Source organism: Fringilla coelebs (genome assembly GCF_963513975.1).
Source record: "Fringilla coelebs genome assembly, chromosome: 8".
Taxonomy (NCBI): Eukaryota; Metazoa; Chordata; class Aves; order Passeriformes; family Fringillidae; genus Fringilla; species Fringilla coelebs.
Window position 1 is genome coordinate 15,962,521 of NC_140066.1, and position 18,845 is coordinate 15,981,365.

Sequence of the window (18,845 nt, forward strand, 5' to 3'; positions counted from 1 at the left end):
GTTGCTAGCCAGGAGCAAGACCTGAAAAAACAAGTGAATATGGTTCTGGTACATCAGACAGACAAGTCCATGGGACCAGCAGTGAACAACTCAATTCCACACCAAAGTGATGCACATAAGGAGACATTTGTCTTTCACTGCTTAACAGTTACCATCTAATAAAGTCTGTTCTCAAAGTGACAATGGAGGACAGATTTAGAGACCTGGCATTGCAGAATCTGAAAAACAAAGAGCCACAGGCTCTTTGGACCTTTATTTTCTGACCATCCTGATATTGGCTGAAATTATATTCCCAGGTCTATAAATATGCACAGTCGTACACAGCTACTTTCCAGTGTACAGAAAAAAGCCTCACTATCAGCAGCCTCAAAAAGTCAGGTCCTCCAGTCCACTGCTGTATCTTGCATCATCTGATCCATAACCACATAAACAATGGATGAGCTCCCTTCACAAGCACAAAAAAAGCTTGACAAGTTCCCAGTTTTGTAATCTGGAGGGAAATTTGCTTACATTTTTGCAGAGTTTGTCATTAGGATGAAAAGGTTTTGTTGCTTTTTTTGAACTGTCCACGTAGGTCTGAATAAGACTCTGAAAATCATCTTAGCTACAGCTGAGTAAAAGGTCTGGCAATTTTCTCTAAGACGTTCCAAAAAAAATCTAGGCAACTCTCAAATGTTACAAATTTCTCTGACATCTGTACTGATCAGTTTAGGCATTGCAGCAGTTTCCCAAGCTGCATGTTTTAATTCTGATGAGGAAAAGCTGGCTGCTCTGTAACAGGCAGGGACACATCACTGTGATGTTCGACACAGACTGATTCGGAAACGTGAGTGACACAATGCGCTTGAGAGAATAAGTAGCTCATGAAACTGATGTCACTGGCATGTGGTACTGCCTGCTGTGACACTATCAACAGGACATCATCTCTGCCATAGTGGGAATAGCCACTGCTGTATGTCCAGAGAGACAAACTTAAATGACTGTTTTTGTTAGCTCTGAGGCATGCTTTGCTACTCCTTCAGCACATACACATCTCACTAATTCGGAATGATCAGACAGAGCACTGAAGACAAGTTTTAAGAAATCCACTTAACTGACTAGTAGCTTTTAAATTTTAGTAAGGTATAAATAAGAAAAAAATAGCTCTAAAGTCCCAGCTCTTTGTCTGGTTTATCTTCTTTTACATGGAACAGGTTTGAGAAGCAGGTATGTGCACTTGCAGGACAGCACATGGCACTGACAAAAGACCACACTGAGAATGCTACCCCAGCATGGCAGAAGCGTGTGAGACCTGGCATAGAAACAAGCACACACCTCAGGATTTTTTTTCTGAGGAGAGGGTACGGTTATTACCCCTATTATTAACCATACCAAACAGAAAATCGTTTAGAGACTTTTCTGTACATTTTCTTAAAAGCTGGATTAAACCACTGAAAATATTGGAAACACATGTTTGATGGGGCCACCAAGCCCATATGAGCAGAGCTGCTTAAGGAATGAAAATGAAGCTGCTTAAGGAATATCAAGCTTATGGCCAAAACTAACTCTGAGGAATTTAACATTCCGGTCCAAATGGTTCAGAAGGCAAAAAACCTACATCTCTGAGCAAAAAAAAATGACCCATTTCCTTTTGGTCAGAAAGATAATGAGCTAAATGTTCTTTGCTTCACTAAATAGGAGGAAAAAGTTGTTTGGGGGACTCGCTTACGCTTTCTTGGAGTGACAGTCCAGAAACAGTATTTGGAGAAAGCTACTCATTGTGTAAGTGGTTTTAAGCACAAAATTAAGCAGACCATTTCTAGTCAATGGCATGATTGATTTCATAAAAAAATGTGAGCTCCTGCAAAGTTGAGTCAACATGAAAAAATTGAGAGTATGCTGGGGGTGACCCCTCTGATAGCCTTCCCATTATCTCCATGTCAGTTATGCATGTTCAATACATTTTGAAGCCTGGTCCTGAGCCAAATCTTGCTTCCTCTGCTATGCCTCAGTCTAATCTACTGCAGAGAAGTAATGCAGAAATTCTCATAAGTGAGGAAAAGATTAAATTTACCACTTATATGGTCATTTATACAGAATGACAACAGAGTGAGGAGGAAACCACTAAAGGACTGATGGATCCCTGTGTTATGGATCTTGTAGATTACATTCAGTAAGTACTGCTTAACCAAGGGTACTTCTTGGCAAATAGGTATAAACTTGATTTTAAAAGCCCAGAATCAGTTGCAATGAAGCTACTTAGATGTTTACAAGATTACAGCTCGTATTGTTTATAAAATGCAGCTTTGTGCCTGCAAGTATTCTTCTTAGATAAGTTTTTAATTTTACATATTATTTTTGGATTAAGTATTAAGTGACCCAGTAGACAGATGTGCTTAATATAAATCCAAGGTTTGGCTAATTACGCACATAACAAGTAGTAAAAATTTAAAATACTTCTAAGCATTTAGAGCATACCACATTTTATAAACAAGCATGAATCTGTTCATTTTTCAAAGCTAAATTCTCATACTTATGAGTTCATTAGAATACTAAAATGCACAATCCATTTAGATTAACAGAACAAGTTAATCATAATGGAAGAATGAAAATTTGGATTAATTTACAAGTGCTTGAAATAGAGGCTGATATTCAGAAAAGTGCCATACTTCCCTGATGTGAATTCAAAAGTTCAACATAATTTAGCATATTATTTTCTCAATGTTATCCCTCATTTAAAAGTCATTCCAATCAACACTTTATTTACTCTTAATAAAGATGTACTCCTGCTAAAAGCCAAACTTCTTTAAAGTATCTAATGACAGGATATAGGCTTTTCCCAAAAATGTTGCACAGCTCCAAAATTGAAAGGTTACAATCAGATGGCAAGAAGTAATGTGGAAAGAAAAAGGGAGTTATGATGCTTTTGTCAGGTGTCATTACACAAACATTATTGTCAATTCCCAAGAGTTATCTATATGAAAGCTTCCCAAAAATTCTATTTTACATTTTTCCCTTTACCTGCCAGTCCTAACAATTCAAGTTGAAATGTGTCAAGGTACATTCTTCCAAGCTCACATTGCATCAGCAGTAATAAAGCTTGTGTAATGAGAATTTCCCAATTCTACCAAGGACTAATAAACAATAGAATACAGGATTCTCTAGCGGCTAAGTTAGATTCATAGCAACACTAGAATTGCTAAAATAAAAATAAGCTATTAAGAAATAGGACAAAAACCAGGAGCAACCACCCTGATGATGAAGATTCTGGCATTCTTTGTAAGTACTTCCAGAAAAACAACAATGAAAATGCACTGTTTGTTGCCAAGGTTGTGTAGTTTAAAATCTAAGTTTTAAAATTCTATCAAGTTGAACTTGAAATCCAGTACTTGTGTTAGAAAGATAAAACTTCAAAGACTATTTCTTGCAGCTCTAACCTCAGCACTCCAAAAGCAAAAGAAATGCTGATAAAAATCATGCAAATCCAGCCTGGTCAGCAATACTTGCCCTCTCTGCATGTGTAAGCTATTTGCTTTACATTCTTTAAAGTCATGAGCCCTATTAAAAGACTCAGAATTTTTTTTTCCTTTCCAGATCAATGTCTGTTGTTAGATGGGCAGAGGCTTAACTAAAATTACGGAAGGAAGCTGAGTAGTAAAACACTGTCTCTATGAATCTGAATTTAGTTTGTTGGCAGAACCCTAAAACAATACATTATTTATGAACTGCATGCAGTTACATGTATGCATATTTTATAGATTTAATATAATGGATCCAATCATCTGAAGAGATTGCAAGAGCTCAGATTAAAGCAAGATGTCACATATCATATTAGATATAAAGCCAAAATTTAATGAGACAAGTAAAGGTCAGAGAAGCACACTGCAGTTTCAATTTGATACCCCTACACTTCTTGTTCTTAAGCAGGCATCACAACTTCAAACATACAGCAAAACTAAAAGTTAGTATAAAGGGATAATTCTAATGCCAAGCAAACAGAAAGGTAAACTTTGGTTTCTATTCCAGAAATGAAAGGATTGCAATTAAACCATCCTCTCTAGTCCTCATTTTCCAAAGTATTATCAAGCAATTTTTAGTGACTGATGCCTGATCAACTGAAACTTGATCCAGCAAAGTTATCAATATGTCTTATTGGTGGGTTAAGGGAAAAAAAGCAAGCCCAACAACTGTGTCTAATAGTAATACAGCACCTTTAGAAGCACCTTACCTGCATTTCACTAATTATCTGGATCCCAGCCATTTTCTGTATTGTACTGCACTCAGGAAAGCCCTTTGTTATTCCTTTTACCCTCTTCCCGTTGTTTACATTCTGTCCCTATTTTTCTGCTGAGTACTCAAGTCTCAAACAAAAAGATGCTTCAATAAGACTTGTGTTTAATGCCTTACAAGTATTCAATCTGTCCTAGTTAACCATCTTTATTTTGCAGGTGAACAAATTTTCGTGCAAGAAGGATTAGAATTGACAAGGAAAGAAGATTGCTAAGGAAGAAACAAGAACGGGACAGTAAGGGAATACAGAATCAGAGCAACACTGGGATTTTTATACTGTTTTTCTCTCTCCATATTACTTATTAACTTTTCTCTCAGTTTTGTCATTTCTCTCACATTCTGTCTCCACTTTCTTCACTTCTTTTCATCACCATTACTCTCCTAATATGAATTAGTATTTCTGAAGCATAATTTGCTGTTAATTTAATCTCATTAAGGAATGACTAAACTGTTGTCTCATTTATTTTATCTTTTCCATTTTTATGCCTGCTACTGTCATTTCTGGAATATATCAATCACTTCCCCCTGCCCCCTTTCATATCATGAGTCAAGCCATGATAATAATGATTCCCTAACTCTTTCCAGGATCAGTTCAAACAACTTTAATAGTCCAGAAGACCTAACCATAATGAGCTTTAGCACTGCCCTTCAATACTTTCGCATTGTTCTTGGCATTCCCTTTCACCATTTGCAGGTATTTTTAAGAAATATTATGGTACTTATAAAAATGCTTATATAACACACTTTTGAAGAGTGTAACACACTTTTGAAGAGTGTGATATTTCTGAGTTTCTGCCCCTTTGTCATTTATCATCTTCCATTCTTTCAATGTTTACTCCAACAGTCTCCTGTATTTCTTCTGCAACAGAGGAATTTTTCCTTTGCTCTTTCCTTTTAAAGAGCCTTCCCTCTAATGTATGATGTGATCCTGCTTCCACATGTCATTTCCTGGAAATGTCTTCTCCGTTGTACCTTAGAAGCATTTCTACAAAAAAAAACCCCACCTTTGCTATTGTCCCTCATATGTCCAGACCTTTCTCTTTTTCTGACCCTGCTGAGATAGCGTGTCCACAAAATGTCTGCTTTGGGCAGTCGACAGAGCCAACCTTCAGCTTTCTAATTTTCACAATGCTCTCCAACTATTGTTCAGTCCTGCAGAGCGCCACACGCTCTCCTGCTCTGCTGCAAGACAACACTGAAAAAATACAGAGATTCCCTTTCATACCTTACCAGCCAAATTCCTCCTTCACGGCTGCACTTCACATCTTTCCTTTCTGTTAACATGCTGGAAAAAAAGAAAATCTAACTCTGTTCTTCACAGCTTAACTGCAATTCTGGTTAATTCTTTGTAAACTTCTAAAATCTTCACTTCCTTTATAGTTTATGCTGATTTAAATTTTAGTTCTAAAACCCACAATTTAAGCTTCATTTTCTTCCCAGTTTTCTTAGTAATTCCGAACTTCTTCCTATTGGCTCATTCTGTGATTACCATCTCAAATTTTTCACACATGACAAATACGGTATTTCTAAGGCTTTTTCTCTTCAAGAAATTTGCTTACCCTGCTCAGAAACAGAGAGCATTTCTTGAGTAGATGATACTACCTTTGCAGGTAATAAGGAAATATGCAAAATATCTGAGCACATGTAACAGATGATGATGTGTTCATACATCATGAGCAGATGATCACCAGATGATCACCATACACTATGTAAGCAAGCATCTGACAGGTTCATTTTCCCTTTTTAAACACATTATACACTCTAAAGTTTCTCCACCCATTGCCTTTGGGCATTTTTGTTTCAAGATAGTGTAACTTTTCTGACCTTTAAAGAGGGTCTATCTATTTGAAACAAACAAATCCATAACCTTGAGCTGCTTCCTAAGTTCTTCCTTTTTTAAAAAATTTGATTTTTTTTTTTGCACTTTTCCTATTACACTCCTCTTACCACTAAGAACTCAACTTTTAAAAAAGCAATTTGTCAGACTTCAGGGCCCATTTGTTCATTTCCAACCATTCTATTCAGTAGCATTTCATTGTAGCATCCTTTCATTAAAGAAAGTCTTCCAAGGATGCCTTTCTTTAATATCTCATTATTTCTGACCAAATTTAAAATAGTTGGAGCAAACTCTTTTAGGTTTTAGCTCTCATTTTATAGCACACTTTTTCAAGCTTTTCCCATAATGTTGAGAAATTAGTAAGAGGTGTATTCTTAGGATTTCTTCCCTGCATCTTCTCACAGAGACTCCGCATTCACTCCAAGTGTGGCTACCTTAGACCTCTGAAATTATTTATTAGTCCTTTGCTTCTCAGTCATCAGGATAAGCTTCCTAAAATAATGTTTCTTTCTCCCATTATTCTTTCTCCCATTACTTTCAACAAATTAATATATATTTAAGTTGGCTCTCTCTAAGGTTACTTACACACTCATTCTCTCCAATAAGCCAATGAATATTGCTGCAAAAACTCTTCCAGAATTTTTAATTTAATTTTTGGTTTACATTTCAACTACTTTTTTCCAATCCTTCCAAATTTTTTTTCTTCTGCTAAAGCTTACAGAATAACAGCTTCTTTCAAGATTTCCATAATTCACTTTTTTCCTCTCTCTCACTCTCCCATCTCTCTTTTTCAAGTCTTTTAGTGATGTTATGTTATTCATGCACAACTGTTTAAGTTCCAATCGTATTTAAAACAGAAACTAGGAGATGACAAACCTTCTGGAGACAAATACAATTCCAGATGGCAACTGGAGCTGAATGAGGCTCCCAGCTCTGAGCCAAGATAAAGGAAAAGTTCACTGACAAAACCTGATCAGTGTAAGAAAGGCACATAGACACAGAAATACCTACATTTCACTGATTTAAATTTCAGCTATTTCCTTGACTCTATATGGGTTCTGTGTACTTCATAGTATAATTATTGAACAATACCTGGTCTGATAGATTAATGACACTTAAAGAATGAAACATAGTTTACTAATAAATTAGCCAATGCCACAGAGGTCACTTCAAGAAGAGATGGAATTAAAATCTTGGGCTCTTTGAACACTTCAAAGTTTAGAAACTCCGAGTCTATCACATACATTCGCTTCTAAACCTCCCCAAACTAAATGCAGCAACAGAAGAACAATTTCATGTCTCTCAACTAATAAACAGTTCCAGAACTCTCTCCAAAAGGTTCACTGCTAATCAGCTCTCATGAAAAGGCACCACCTTTACACCATCACCGTAGGTTAAGCACCAGTGATATCTAACAGAAAATTATTCCAATAACTTGAGCTCCATTGATCAAAAGATTTTTCAAAAACACCAGAACCAAAAAATTGTCTTGACCCCATGGTTAAAAAAAAAAAAGTTCAGAACACTGACTATATTTTAAAAACGTAACCATTTCAGAATGACAATGCTATATACATTAAAACATATGCAACATTTTTTTTTTAAAATCCAAAATATTTTCAAGACATTTGGGGTTTCTGAAAATGAAAACTTTAGTAAGGAAGCAACAACTGTTTTGTAGAAAGGAGCAGTAATTATGACAATATTTTTTTCCTTTTTATGGGGGGGCAAAGGGGGGAGCAACCTTTATTACAGTATAATTTTATTTCTTCCAAATGTGCATTTAATGCTATCTGGCAGTCAATTTTAACTATAAAGGGAACCTCAAAGTTAATATGCCAGGATCATTAACAAGAAGATCCTAAGTGTCACTTGTGTATTTTTTAATAGAATTTTAACATCTCTCATAATATGAAAATATGCACACAGGTATATGCTTGAAAGTGTTGTGACAAAAAGCATACTTTAGTTATAGAAAACCTAACACACCTGAAACTAAATTCATCATTACTGTTGTTCATCACACCCATAGCCAGAAACATTCCCATTCTATAAAAGAAAGTTTTACGTTTCAGTCTTTTATGGACAAACTTTGAAGTTCTTACAGGATATATATGGTTAGAATCACAGAACAATGTAGACTAGACAGGTCCTCTGCACTTCTCCAGTCCCACACCAAACAAAACAGAAATAGCCTCAAATTTAGATTTGCCTGACCAAAGGACTCATCCTGGTACATTATGAAAATCTCCAAGCACAGAGTCTCCACAACCTCACTGTTTAACCACTGTCACTGTGACTTTTCCCAGTATAAGATTCCGAACTGCAGCTAGCAACTTTGTCCTTGCCTTTTCTCCTCCCAGCACACATCCTTGACAAAGGCTTTTCACTCTTGGTACACTGGAGGTGTAGCTATAACCTTTGCAGAACACTTGTGAAAAGACCAAAGAGCACAGCTACAAAACAAGTCACATACAACACTACCAGCATAGGCTGAGCAAGTGAATCACAAGTAGCCACTCTGCAGTGTTCATGATGAAACAGACAACACAGAACAGATGCAAACACAACACTTGAAATAATCAATAATTCTTTGCTAAGGAAGAACAAACCTGGGCCACTTTAACGGAATTTTGAGTGGAACCACCAGCATGATATTCTACTTTGAACTTTTTCACAAGTTCTTCAAATCTGTTAAGAAAAAATACAGAAAAAAGTTAAACTGCATTTATTTTTTTTCCCCAAAAGAAGTCATGAAGATTACAAGTAGATGACATCACATTACATGAAAACAAGAAATTCACTTAGATTGACTCTTACACATAGTGCAAGCAGGAAACATTCATTTAGAGTTTGTCCAAATCACAATACAAAGTATGACATCAAACTGAACTCTTCACCTAAAAGTTGCGGGTGGAGTAAACAACCAGGGGGGAAAAAATTACCTGGAGCATAAGCTCAACTGCAAACTGTTAGAACTGAACTGTTAGATTGGTAAAATATATGCTTGAAGAAAAATTACATAAATGAAGATATTCAGATGCTTATTCCACCTCATTAAACTTTATATTCTGTTTCTAGCTTAAGAGAGAAGACTGGGGAGATCTGATACCTAGTTCAAAATTAACTTAACCCAAACAATAGTGCTATATTTTAAAATTTCATATGAAATTGTACATTTTGACAGGTGAAGAATTTTGATGAACAAATCCAGCAGTATGTGAGAAAATTTGATAACAGAAAAGGTGTCCCCAGGTGAACTTTCAAACCCTTTAAGCCATCCTACTATGAAAATATAGAATTCTCTGTCAACATTCAGTAGTATATTAGGTTTGAATACTAAAACAAATATTTGAACTTTTAACAGAAGTATCTACCCTCATATTTCAGATCAAACTTTCTGGTTAAGACCCAGTGACTGTAAGGCACTGTTCATTGTGTAGGATATGTGTTACAGCTCTGATCAGAGAATACAACCACTCAAGAACAGTTTCCTGTCTGGTCACAGGCTCTAGAAAAGGGAACAGGAATGAGGGAGTAATGGAGTCTGCAGGGAGGCTATGCACAAATACTGCATCATGACTTTAAATTCCAAGCACACTTCAAAATGAGTGGATTAAACAGCAGGATTAACAACCTCAGAAGATGTCAGACTCAGAAGTACTCCTCCAAGCCAGTCAAAATGTTTCCTGCAAACTTTGCAGATATGCGGTTCAAAATTACCTCCATTACCCTAATTTTAATAGCGTGTATTTGCCTTTAGTGCCTATTAATTTACCTTCAACAACCAAAGCCTGCCCAGTTAGATGCATTTCAATTTATTTTACTGTGTTTACCTTTAGCATCGTTTTAAGGAGTGACACATCTTTATTTCAATCACAGTGCAAGTTGAATGCTATCTACCAACCCCACCCTTTCTCTCCTCCTCAAAACCCCAGTCTTCTTATATTATGTGAACAACAGCTTTGGGGATCAATTTGTCAAATAGTAACTTGTTTGTTTAAAAGGGTTTTATTTTCAATACCATCTTATTAATAAGAACATTTTTCTTTTTACAGTACTTTCCATTTAAAGTGTTTGAATAATGAGCTACTTACCCCTAGCAAACTACCAATGGGCAGACAATTAGAAAGAATCAAGAACTAAATTACTACATATGCTTTTCACAGCTATCCACACTACTAATTATCCACCAGTTCTAAGTCAAGCAATTGAAACCTTAAATGATAGCAAGTAGCTGAAAGTGGGAAAAAAAATAACAAAACCCAACAGGTCTCTTAACAATTGCTTTTCAAGCAAGACAAACCATTATGAACCAATTAAGTATTTTGGCAAATATTTTTTCTTGAGTTTAATTGACATTTTGCCTTTTCAATCAATTTGAGTATGTACTATGCAAGTCACATGGTTATTTTTGTATTCTTGTATATCTATAAACATGCAAGTTGATATTTTAATTCTTTTACCTAAAGGAAATATAAGAAGTTTCCATGTCCACATTATTTAATGCATGTTGAACCTTGCAAACACAGTATACTTCAGTTTAGCACCTATGTCTAGGTAAGTATGTGTTCAAATAATTATCTTGTAGTTCAAATGAAGAATAAAATACAGACTACCTGAATTTGGAGGAAAAAAAATTGGAAATTGCCAATAAAACACCATCTGTATTATAAAAATTTCAAGGTGACAGCTAGGCAATCTAATAAATAATCTGAACAAATTACTTTACAATTACTTAATACAGTAAGACAAACGATGGTTACACTACTTCAGATTGAACATAAAAACATCTATGTCCTTTTCTTCAAATTAAGATAGTGAATTTAACATCTCTAAATATCTGTTACATAAAATGTAATGAGTTCATGCAGTTGCAACTAAAGCGAATTTTGCTGGTCATTTTCCATGACACGTCAGAAGAACAATATAAATTCTGTTGGTTTAATCTGCAAGAATCTGAATTGCATCAAGAATGACCTCAAAATTCAGAATGCTTATAGCTTTTTATCTCCAGATGAAGTCAGATGGACATTTTTCCAAATGTCAGCAGATGGCACAGGCAGTGTGGGAACACAGACTTTGTCACTGTGTGCTGCCTGCCTGACCTGCAAAGAGAAGAGTCATTCCAGCATGCTTCAGAAACACAGTACTTGCTTTTACAAAACCCTCCCCTTGAAGGAAGTCCAACAGTAGAAACTGCTCCATGACTTGGGAATGCTGAACAGAGCTGCTGCGTGTCCTTCAGAACTAAGCTGTTATCGCACTTAGGAGAATTCAAGAAAATTAGAACCTTATGAGCACAACAGAATATTATTTTTGCTTCATGTTCTGCAATTACTGGTTTTTCTAGATATTTCTAAGGCTGTTCTTTATCTGAGAACCATGATCCTTCTTCTGACCTCGCAACATATCATTACCTTAAATAACAGAATAATAAATCCCACAATCGGCACCATATAAAGGGGCCTCTATTTTTAGTGCCATGAATGTGTCCACCACATTAAAGCATATTTAAACAAAAAAAAGTTTGCATTTGCAGCAGCATATGTTTTCAGCTGTGGTACTGATGATCACCTCTAGCACTGACCAAAAAGGATATGTTAATGCTTTGCTCAGTTACAGTAAAGGCAATAACACTTCTGCCAGTTGCTTTTTTTTACCTTCTTCAAAAGAGAATGCATTCCTAATTGAACTCAATACTGGAAGGTGAAGCTGTTCACTAGCCTCACTCTTGACAAAATTAAGGGTTATTAAAAAAAAATTATAGGGTGATAGTAGAAGAAGCTATCACACAAAAGAACACAAACAAGAATGAGAATATAATCTGCCTTTTTTTTTTTTTTTTAAACAAAATCCACCTCCTTACTTTACAGGAGGTGGAGGCTGATCTTTAGAAGGCACAGACTCTTCTAACATATGCCATACTGTTACCTCAAACTGGAGACAGCTGTTAGAATTTACCCCCAGTAAATATCATTGCTGACAATTGCACCACCCTGTTTGACTCTCAGACCATTCATAACCCGAGCATCACTAGTCACTTTCCCTCTGTGCTCTTAGCAAACTATGTGTAAACCTTACACTATTCCTTCTCACAGCACCTCTTAAAAAAGCATGATTTACTGTACTGCAGAGAAAAATGCATTTGCTGTAATATCTAATCCCTTCAGACACCTGCAAAGATCATCTGTGTCAGCTCCCCCCCGACCAGCTCTTACCGCTCGCCCCAGCTTTCTCACAGCCCCTTCTCAGTCAATGCAAGCAGAAGTCACTTCTCCACATTTTCAAGGCCCTGCAGTGCTATGCACTGAACATACCATCATTCATTCGGTACATTCACATTTACAACAGCCTCCGGGCACAAAACTGTCAACAAAAATAGCTTTTCTCTCACTAACCCATGATATCATCCAATGTCCAGTTACCAGAATTTTCTATGACTATTAGCAAAACTACTTTAAATCTTCCTTCAAACTATCTTTCACCATAATGTCATAAAAAAGTCATCAGCAAGACTGTGTGATTTCCCGAGGCTACTCTCCAGCCTAATAACTGGCAATCCTCTCGTGGATCGATACCCGTCTCTCATAACTTGCTTTATACACAAATTCTGAGGGGTTTGGAGCTGGGACTGTCTTCTTGTTACACAGCAACAGATACACTCATGTATGGCTCACCATGGTTCCAAAAGCAAACTGACAAGAAAAATAAGCACATAAAATATTCCCTACAACCAAAAACAGGCAACATAAAGCAGTGGAGCTACACTATGGAAAATTAAAGCAATTCAAGTAATGCTGTTAAGTTTTATGACATAATTTATATTAAACTAAAAAAAAAAAACCCTTTTTGAAGAGTAAAATAGCCACAGAATACCAGTCTTACATTGAGAGTGCACCAGAGAAAAAGCAATCCTGATGCATATGTCAGAAGGGACTTATCTGCAAGAAATAGAGAAAAGTAATCTCTTGTTTTTCAGCAGGGTATGTTGCCCCGGATATCTTTTGATATATCTGCTTATTACATAAGATGTACTCAATAGCACACATCAGCAGGAGCTACACACAAAAAAAACCACCTGCCAAAAGCAGCTAGAGAGGAAAGTAATTTTTGCCCTTTTGAATGCCAGATAACCAGATAATGACAGCCTGAATGTAAGACAAAAATCAGGCTATTTCATATAACAATAATAAAGTATTTTCAGTGGATTGTATATTTTGTTTGGTGTTATAAAAATCTTCAAAACCACTAAGATGGAAACCTCTTAAATAATCAATAAAAGGTTGCAAGCTGCACCTAAGTCTATAACTCCTTTTCTTTAAAGGTTATGTTCTGGCTGGGGATGCAGCCATTGTTGATACCTCTAAGAGAGGGAGGTAGAAAAGGATTTCTATGTTTTTATGGTACTGGATGAATTTTAATTAGATTTTAATTAAAAATCATAATTAATGGTGATTCTGACACCTTTGCCAGATATTTATTTTTACTGGCAAGAAGCAGTCATATTAAGACATGGCAATAGCTTTAAACATTCAGCTGTGAGAAGAGCCAGACTAATACGCTGACAGTTAGATGTTTGATCCTTTTAATTGCATTTTTAAAAAAATCTACTTAAATCTTCAAATTAAGTAACCTGTGTCCAATTGCCTATGAAATCACTCCATAAATTAAAGAAGAAAGTATGTAAGAGAGCAAGAATCATATTTTACAACCTGTTTTAATAATAATAAAAGCTCAGTAAAACTACAAGAACAACACCAAATATTATTTCAATCTTTAAGGAAACCCTCAAGGAATAAACCAACACAAACAAGGAAATAATGCCAAACCTGCATCCTGATTGTTTTGCAGGGCATGGCAGAAGTAGTTATGCGTACATCTGGACAAGCCTGTCATCTGTCACATTCTCAGTTTCATCACAGCCTGGGCCAGTGCCAGAACAATGCAGGCAGCCACACCGCCAGGCAGATGGGGCACATGTTGTTGAAAGACAACCTTCCCTGGTCAGTGTTAGCAGGCAAGCTGAAGCCCTCATAATCTCATCCTAAGAAAAATCTAATTTACATTTTTAAAAAATGTCTAGTCTTGAGATTCAAATATGATAATTAAAGCAGAGAGTATTATTTTTAAACAGAAGTAGAAGGGAGAATATTTTAGAACTAATTCTGTGGGGTTTAAAAAAGCACAATTCATATTGTTAACTCTAAATAGCGTACCTAATTTCTCTACCCAAATTGTACAACTCTATGTTCAAAGTTCAAACCCTGGAAAGGATTGTTACATATATGAACACTTTCATCCCTACTCTTTGAGATAGAACGAATTGAGATACAGATATAATTAGTTGCTCTTACTTAAAATTGAACGTGAAAGAGCAAAAATCCCCTTTTGAAATGAGGTACAATCACAGAGGTACATGAGGAAACTTCATAACAGCTGCTTGGCAATGACTGACTTTATGCAGAGCTAGTTCTTCTTATTAGCTTGGCACAGAATTAAAGAGCTTGGGAGGGGGTAGGGGAGCAAAGGGGAAGAATGAAGCATGCTAAGAAGGAAGTATTGCAGACAGGTTAGCACCATAGCCATATAACACAACAGAAAGCTAAATTTGTTAGGAATAGGACTGCCACAATTGAATAGAGCAGATCATCATGTTTTTCTCCTTTATTTACTGAAGTTCACAGAACGGTGACTCTTCATGGAAGCATTTACTGCTGCAAACTAGAATTTCACATGAAGTATTTTCCTAATCACCTCATCCAAACAAACACCAAATGAAAAAAGCCAGTAATTCCAACCAGGTTAGGATTATGAGTACCAAATGTTATTATATGAAAAAAGAAAAAAATGCATCGGCAAATTGCAAGATTCATAGCTTTGAAATATTTTACCACAAATGTTAGTGAGGTTGAAAAAAATGCACTTAAATGTCAGTTTGATAAAAGCCAAAAGAACATTTTCCACATGTGTTTGCATTTAGGCATATTGAAACAAGATGGAAGAAGTAACAGTCATTCAAATGTAAGGTTAAAACATCAGCTCTTAAGATCATGATTTAAAGAAATTTTTCAAAGTTTTTTTCAGCAGAGGCAAATTTATGCAAGTGTTCTTGAAAAGCCCTCCCCTTATTCCAGATTATCTGGATATGTTCCTCCACATTATCTCAAAAATATATATGATTACACTCAGAAGTATCAGCCACAAGGCAAGTTTTTCTGTTGATTTTCTAACAATGGTGTAGGAAAATGAAAACAAACAAACAAACCCCACAAACCCCCCCCCATACCACTAGATAATTAAAAGAGCACATTTCTGATTCTGTCTCTAAACATACACTATAGATACACAGAGCACCTTTTCAAGCCTTAAAATTTGTGTATAATATATAATTACTACAACATCCCACCCTCTATTAAATTTCTATTCAAAATATTTTAAGAGGTTTCATATAAGGGCAGTAATCAAGAACACTATTAAGAAAGAAATTCTGTCAGTTCATTAATTCACTACAACTGCATGCTTTTCTCCCACTGTCTTTTTGAAGGAAGATCTTCCAAAACAACAGCCAAGACTCAACCATTTTGTGGACACGTCTAGGGATTTTCACCATAGTGATTGTTGTAAAACACTGTAGGCAGAAACAGCTCTCTGCCCTTCCGTATAGCCAAGAAGGATCAAAAGGCATTGCAGGCAGGGAAAAGAATGTAGCATTGACCTCCTTCATCCTTGAATGCACCATGTCTGTTCTGGAGCACTAAGGAACATGGTCATTTCCTTTGCTATTTCTCAGCACCATTACATTTACACTTGCTCCTGATGTTCCCAGTACACATCTGGCAGCTTGTGTGCAAGAATACTACTTCACAAAACACTATGGCATTTTCTGTTTGCTTCTCAGAAGTACCATGGGAAGAATATACGCTTTAGGAGACCTACCAGTAATTCTTTTTGTGTCCAAATTTACTTGCTAACTAAAAACAGTGAAAGGGCAAATTGTTCATCATATTACAAAGTAGTGAACTTCATCCTTTTATCATCAGTATCTTTGATCTACAATAAAAATGCAGGAACAAAAGTAACACTAACAGGTTTTGAAAGTAAGACTAGATTTACAAAATTAAAAGCAAATTAGAGATCATAATCCCAATTATGCAACAAATATAAGAGACTGCAATAGATGCTTCCCACTTGGCACAGTAGAGACCAGGTGTTAACTGTCAATAAACCTTTAGTGAATGCTAATTGAAACTGCTTTTTCACAAGCATCAACTTACTCCAGCTCACATCAAAGTGAAAATTGGTTTAACTTAATAAAGTATTTGCCAAGAATATTTTAATATTAAGAGTATTTAGTCATCAAGAGATCTGAGACTGTATCTTTGTTATAATTTGGATTATCTAAAGCTGTAGTACAAATCACATTAAACTGTAATGAACTGACAAAAAAAACCCACAAAAAATCCATAGGCACACTCACACATGGTAGACAGAAATGTTTTACTATAGAAATTTTACAGTTTGTAGTTTATTCTGTAAATACATAAAAATTGTAAAAAATGTGTTAGGTGCAAAGTTTGGGTTCTGATTTAGAGCCAAAAAGATATTAGAAAGTTTTGCAGAGCTGTTTCAAAACCAAATTATAAACTAATTGTTCCCATGCATCACTCAGATCAAGAAACATTTAATCTAAGTAATAGTCCATATTAACACAAAATCCAACGTAATGGTGATAGTTGTTAACCACAACCTAAGCCGATTTTCTTGCATTGAAGTAATTTAAATGGTTCGTGTCAATGCAACTACACTGCTAAAAAATCTATTTTTCTGCAACTCTTGTGCTATTTTAAATTCTTTAAATTGGTAGACAGTTGCCATATTTAAGCCAGGAAAACATTAAAAATAGTTCAGGAGATATAAGTAGACCAAGAAGACAGTATGCATTCACTCTAAGCTCCTATTAACATGCAGTGAACTCTAATAGTTTTTCCTCATGAACAAATGATGAGTGCAGAAAACCCTCCTTAGAGCACAACCATCAGTAAATACCAAGAGATATTTTGTGTTTAGTTCTCTTTATCCTCCCTGTTTCTCAATACAGCTCTGTCTTAAATATATGTTAAGACAATCACCTACTGATAGTAGGAAAAAACTTGCATGCGATTGCAGTAAACTGACTCTGATACTCACAAGTTTATTTATAGGATTCTCAACTGTTTTGAGCCCAATACTCCTGTCCGCAGTGTAGATATTTGCCAGATTTCTAAAATATCTAATAATTTATCTTGGCTAACCCAGTCCAAGCATTGTGAGTTAATTAGGAGCAGCACACACCGGTAATATCAGAATCACTATACTGGATTGGTTTAAACCATTTTGTAGAATGATCACAGCAATATGAGAAGCTGAGTTAAAACAGTATACATTGAAGGGTCAACATGTGCTAATAATGCAAAAATATTTATCTCAATAAGGTAAGAGAAAGCATTCCTTTTTACCTCAGTACTCCATTTATAAATCAAAGGGAAACTATTAGCTCTAAAGGAAATATCCCTTTGCCACCAAAAAAGAAAGGAGTCTTCTCATGTGTAATCTCCTTTACAGCAGGAAGGTGTGTAAACAAAACAAGACGTGTACAGACAGCAAGTGGCATTAGAAGTACCAAAGGTGACAAAAGACTTGATACTCAAGCTATTCTTTAAAACATTCCCTTACAGAATATGGTTTGGGAGTCTTTTTTTATCCTGTCTTTCAACACTTTGCCCTAAATATTTGCCTTTTTATTTTTTTTTAACAAATGGATCATCTGCACTACCAAAGTCTGGAATTTCAATAACACACACACAAAAAAAAAAAAAAAAAAAAAAAAAAAAAAAAAAAAAAAAAAAAAAAAAAAAACCCAAAAAAACCCATATCAACAGCTTTGATTAGTTACTCTTACATTAAGTTTTTTTACTTGAGCGTTGATATTGCCATCTCCAAAACAAAGCCTCCCATGCTATATCAACAAAAAACCTTCAAACCTTGAGGGACGAAGTAGAAGGAGAGACCACAAATTGCACACAGAAAAGTAAAAAACAAAATTAAATATAGTCTTCATTAGGAAAAAAAGCAAAGATGTTGGTTAATCCTAGAAAATAATACATAATGTTAATGAATTTGGAGTTCTCTCAAAGGCACAAGCTTTTTATAGCTTGTGCTAGTAGCTCCTCTACTTAGGAATCTTTTCACGAGATTCCTCTAGAACTAGGGAACGCATTCAAATTTTAGAAAGTGTATAATGTTCTCAGTTATGAAGCAACTATATTTTCCTCTCTATCTCTAAAATGTGACTGCTTTCAATTAACCTTCTTCCTCAAAAATGTTTCACTATTATACCATTACCAGGCTCTTCCTAAGTTTTCCAGGTTTTGAGATTTTCATATACCTGATAATACAATAATAATAATAATAATAATAATAGTGAGTGCATGCTTATTCTTACAGGGAGATTAGTCTCCATTTCAGCACATTTTCTAGTTGAAGTTTTAGTTACTTGACAGACTATCTCCTGCAGAGATTAGCCTATTATTATTTGCTACAGACCCTCTCTGAAAGCAAGCCCATTTTCTCCAGATGACTCATTAACAAGCACGACAGAATGAAGTGTTCCAGCCTGAAATGCCAACAGCTAAAAATAACTCATCCTGCAGCCTATGACAATTCAGTCCGTCTCTTCACTCCACAGGAACCATCTCAG

General features: G+C 35.6%; 1 protein-coding gene across 2 annotated transcripts in view; it reads right to left on the minus strand.

The window, feature by feature from the left end:
* ADK (adenosine kinase) overlaps window positions 1-18,845 on the minus strand; it is a 263,640-nt gene that overhangs the window by 184,205 nt on the left and 60,590 nt on the right. For both annotated transcript variants that reach the window (XM_084210310.1, XM_084210311.1), the window contains exon 4: window positions 8,719-8,797. In XM_084210310.1, coding sequence (XP_084066436.1) covers window positions 8,719-8,797 — 79 coding nt within the window. The remainder of the gene's footprint in view (window positions 1-8,718; window positions 8,798-18,845) is intronic.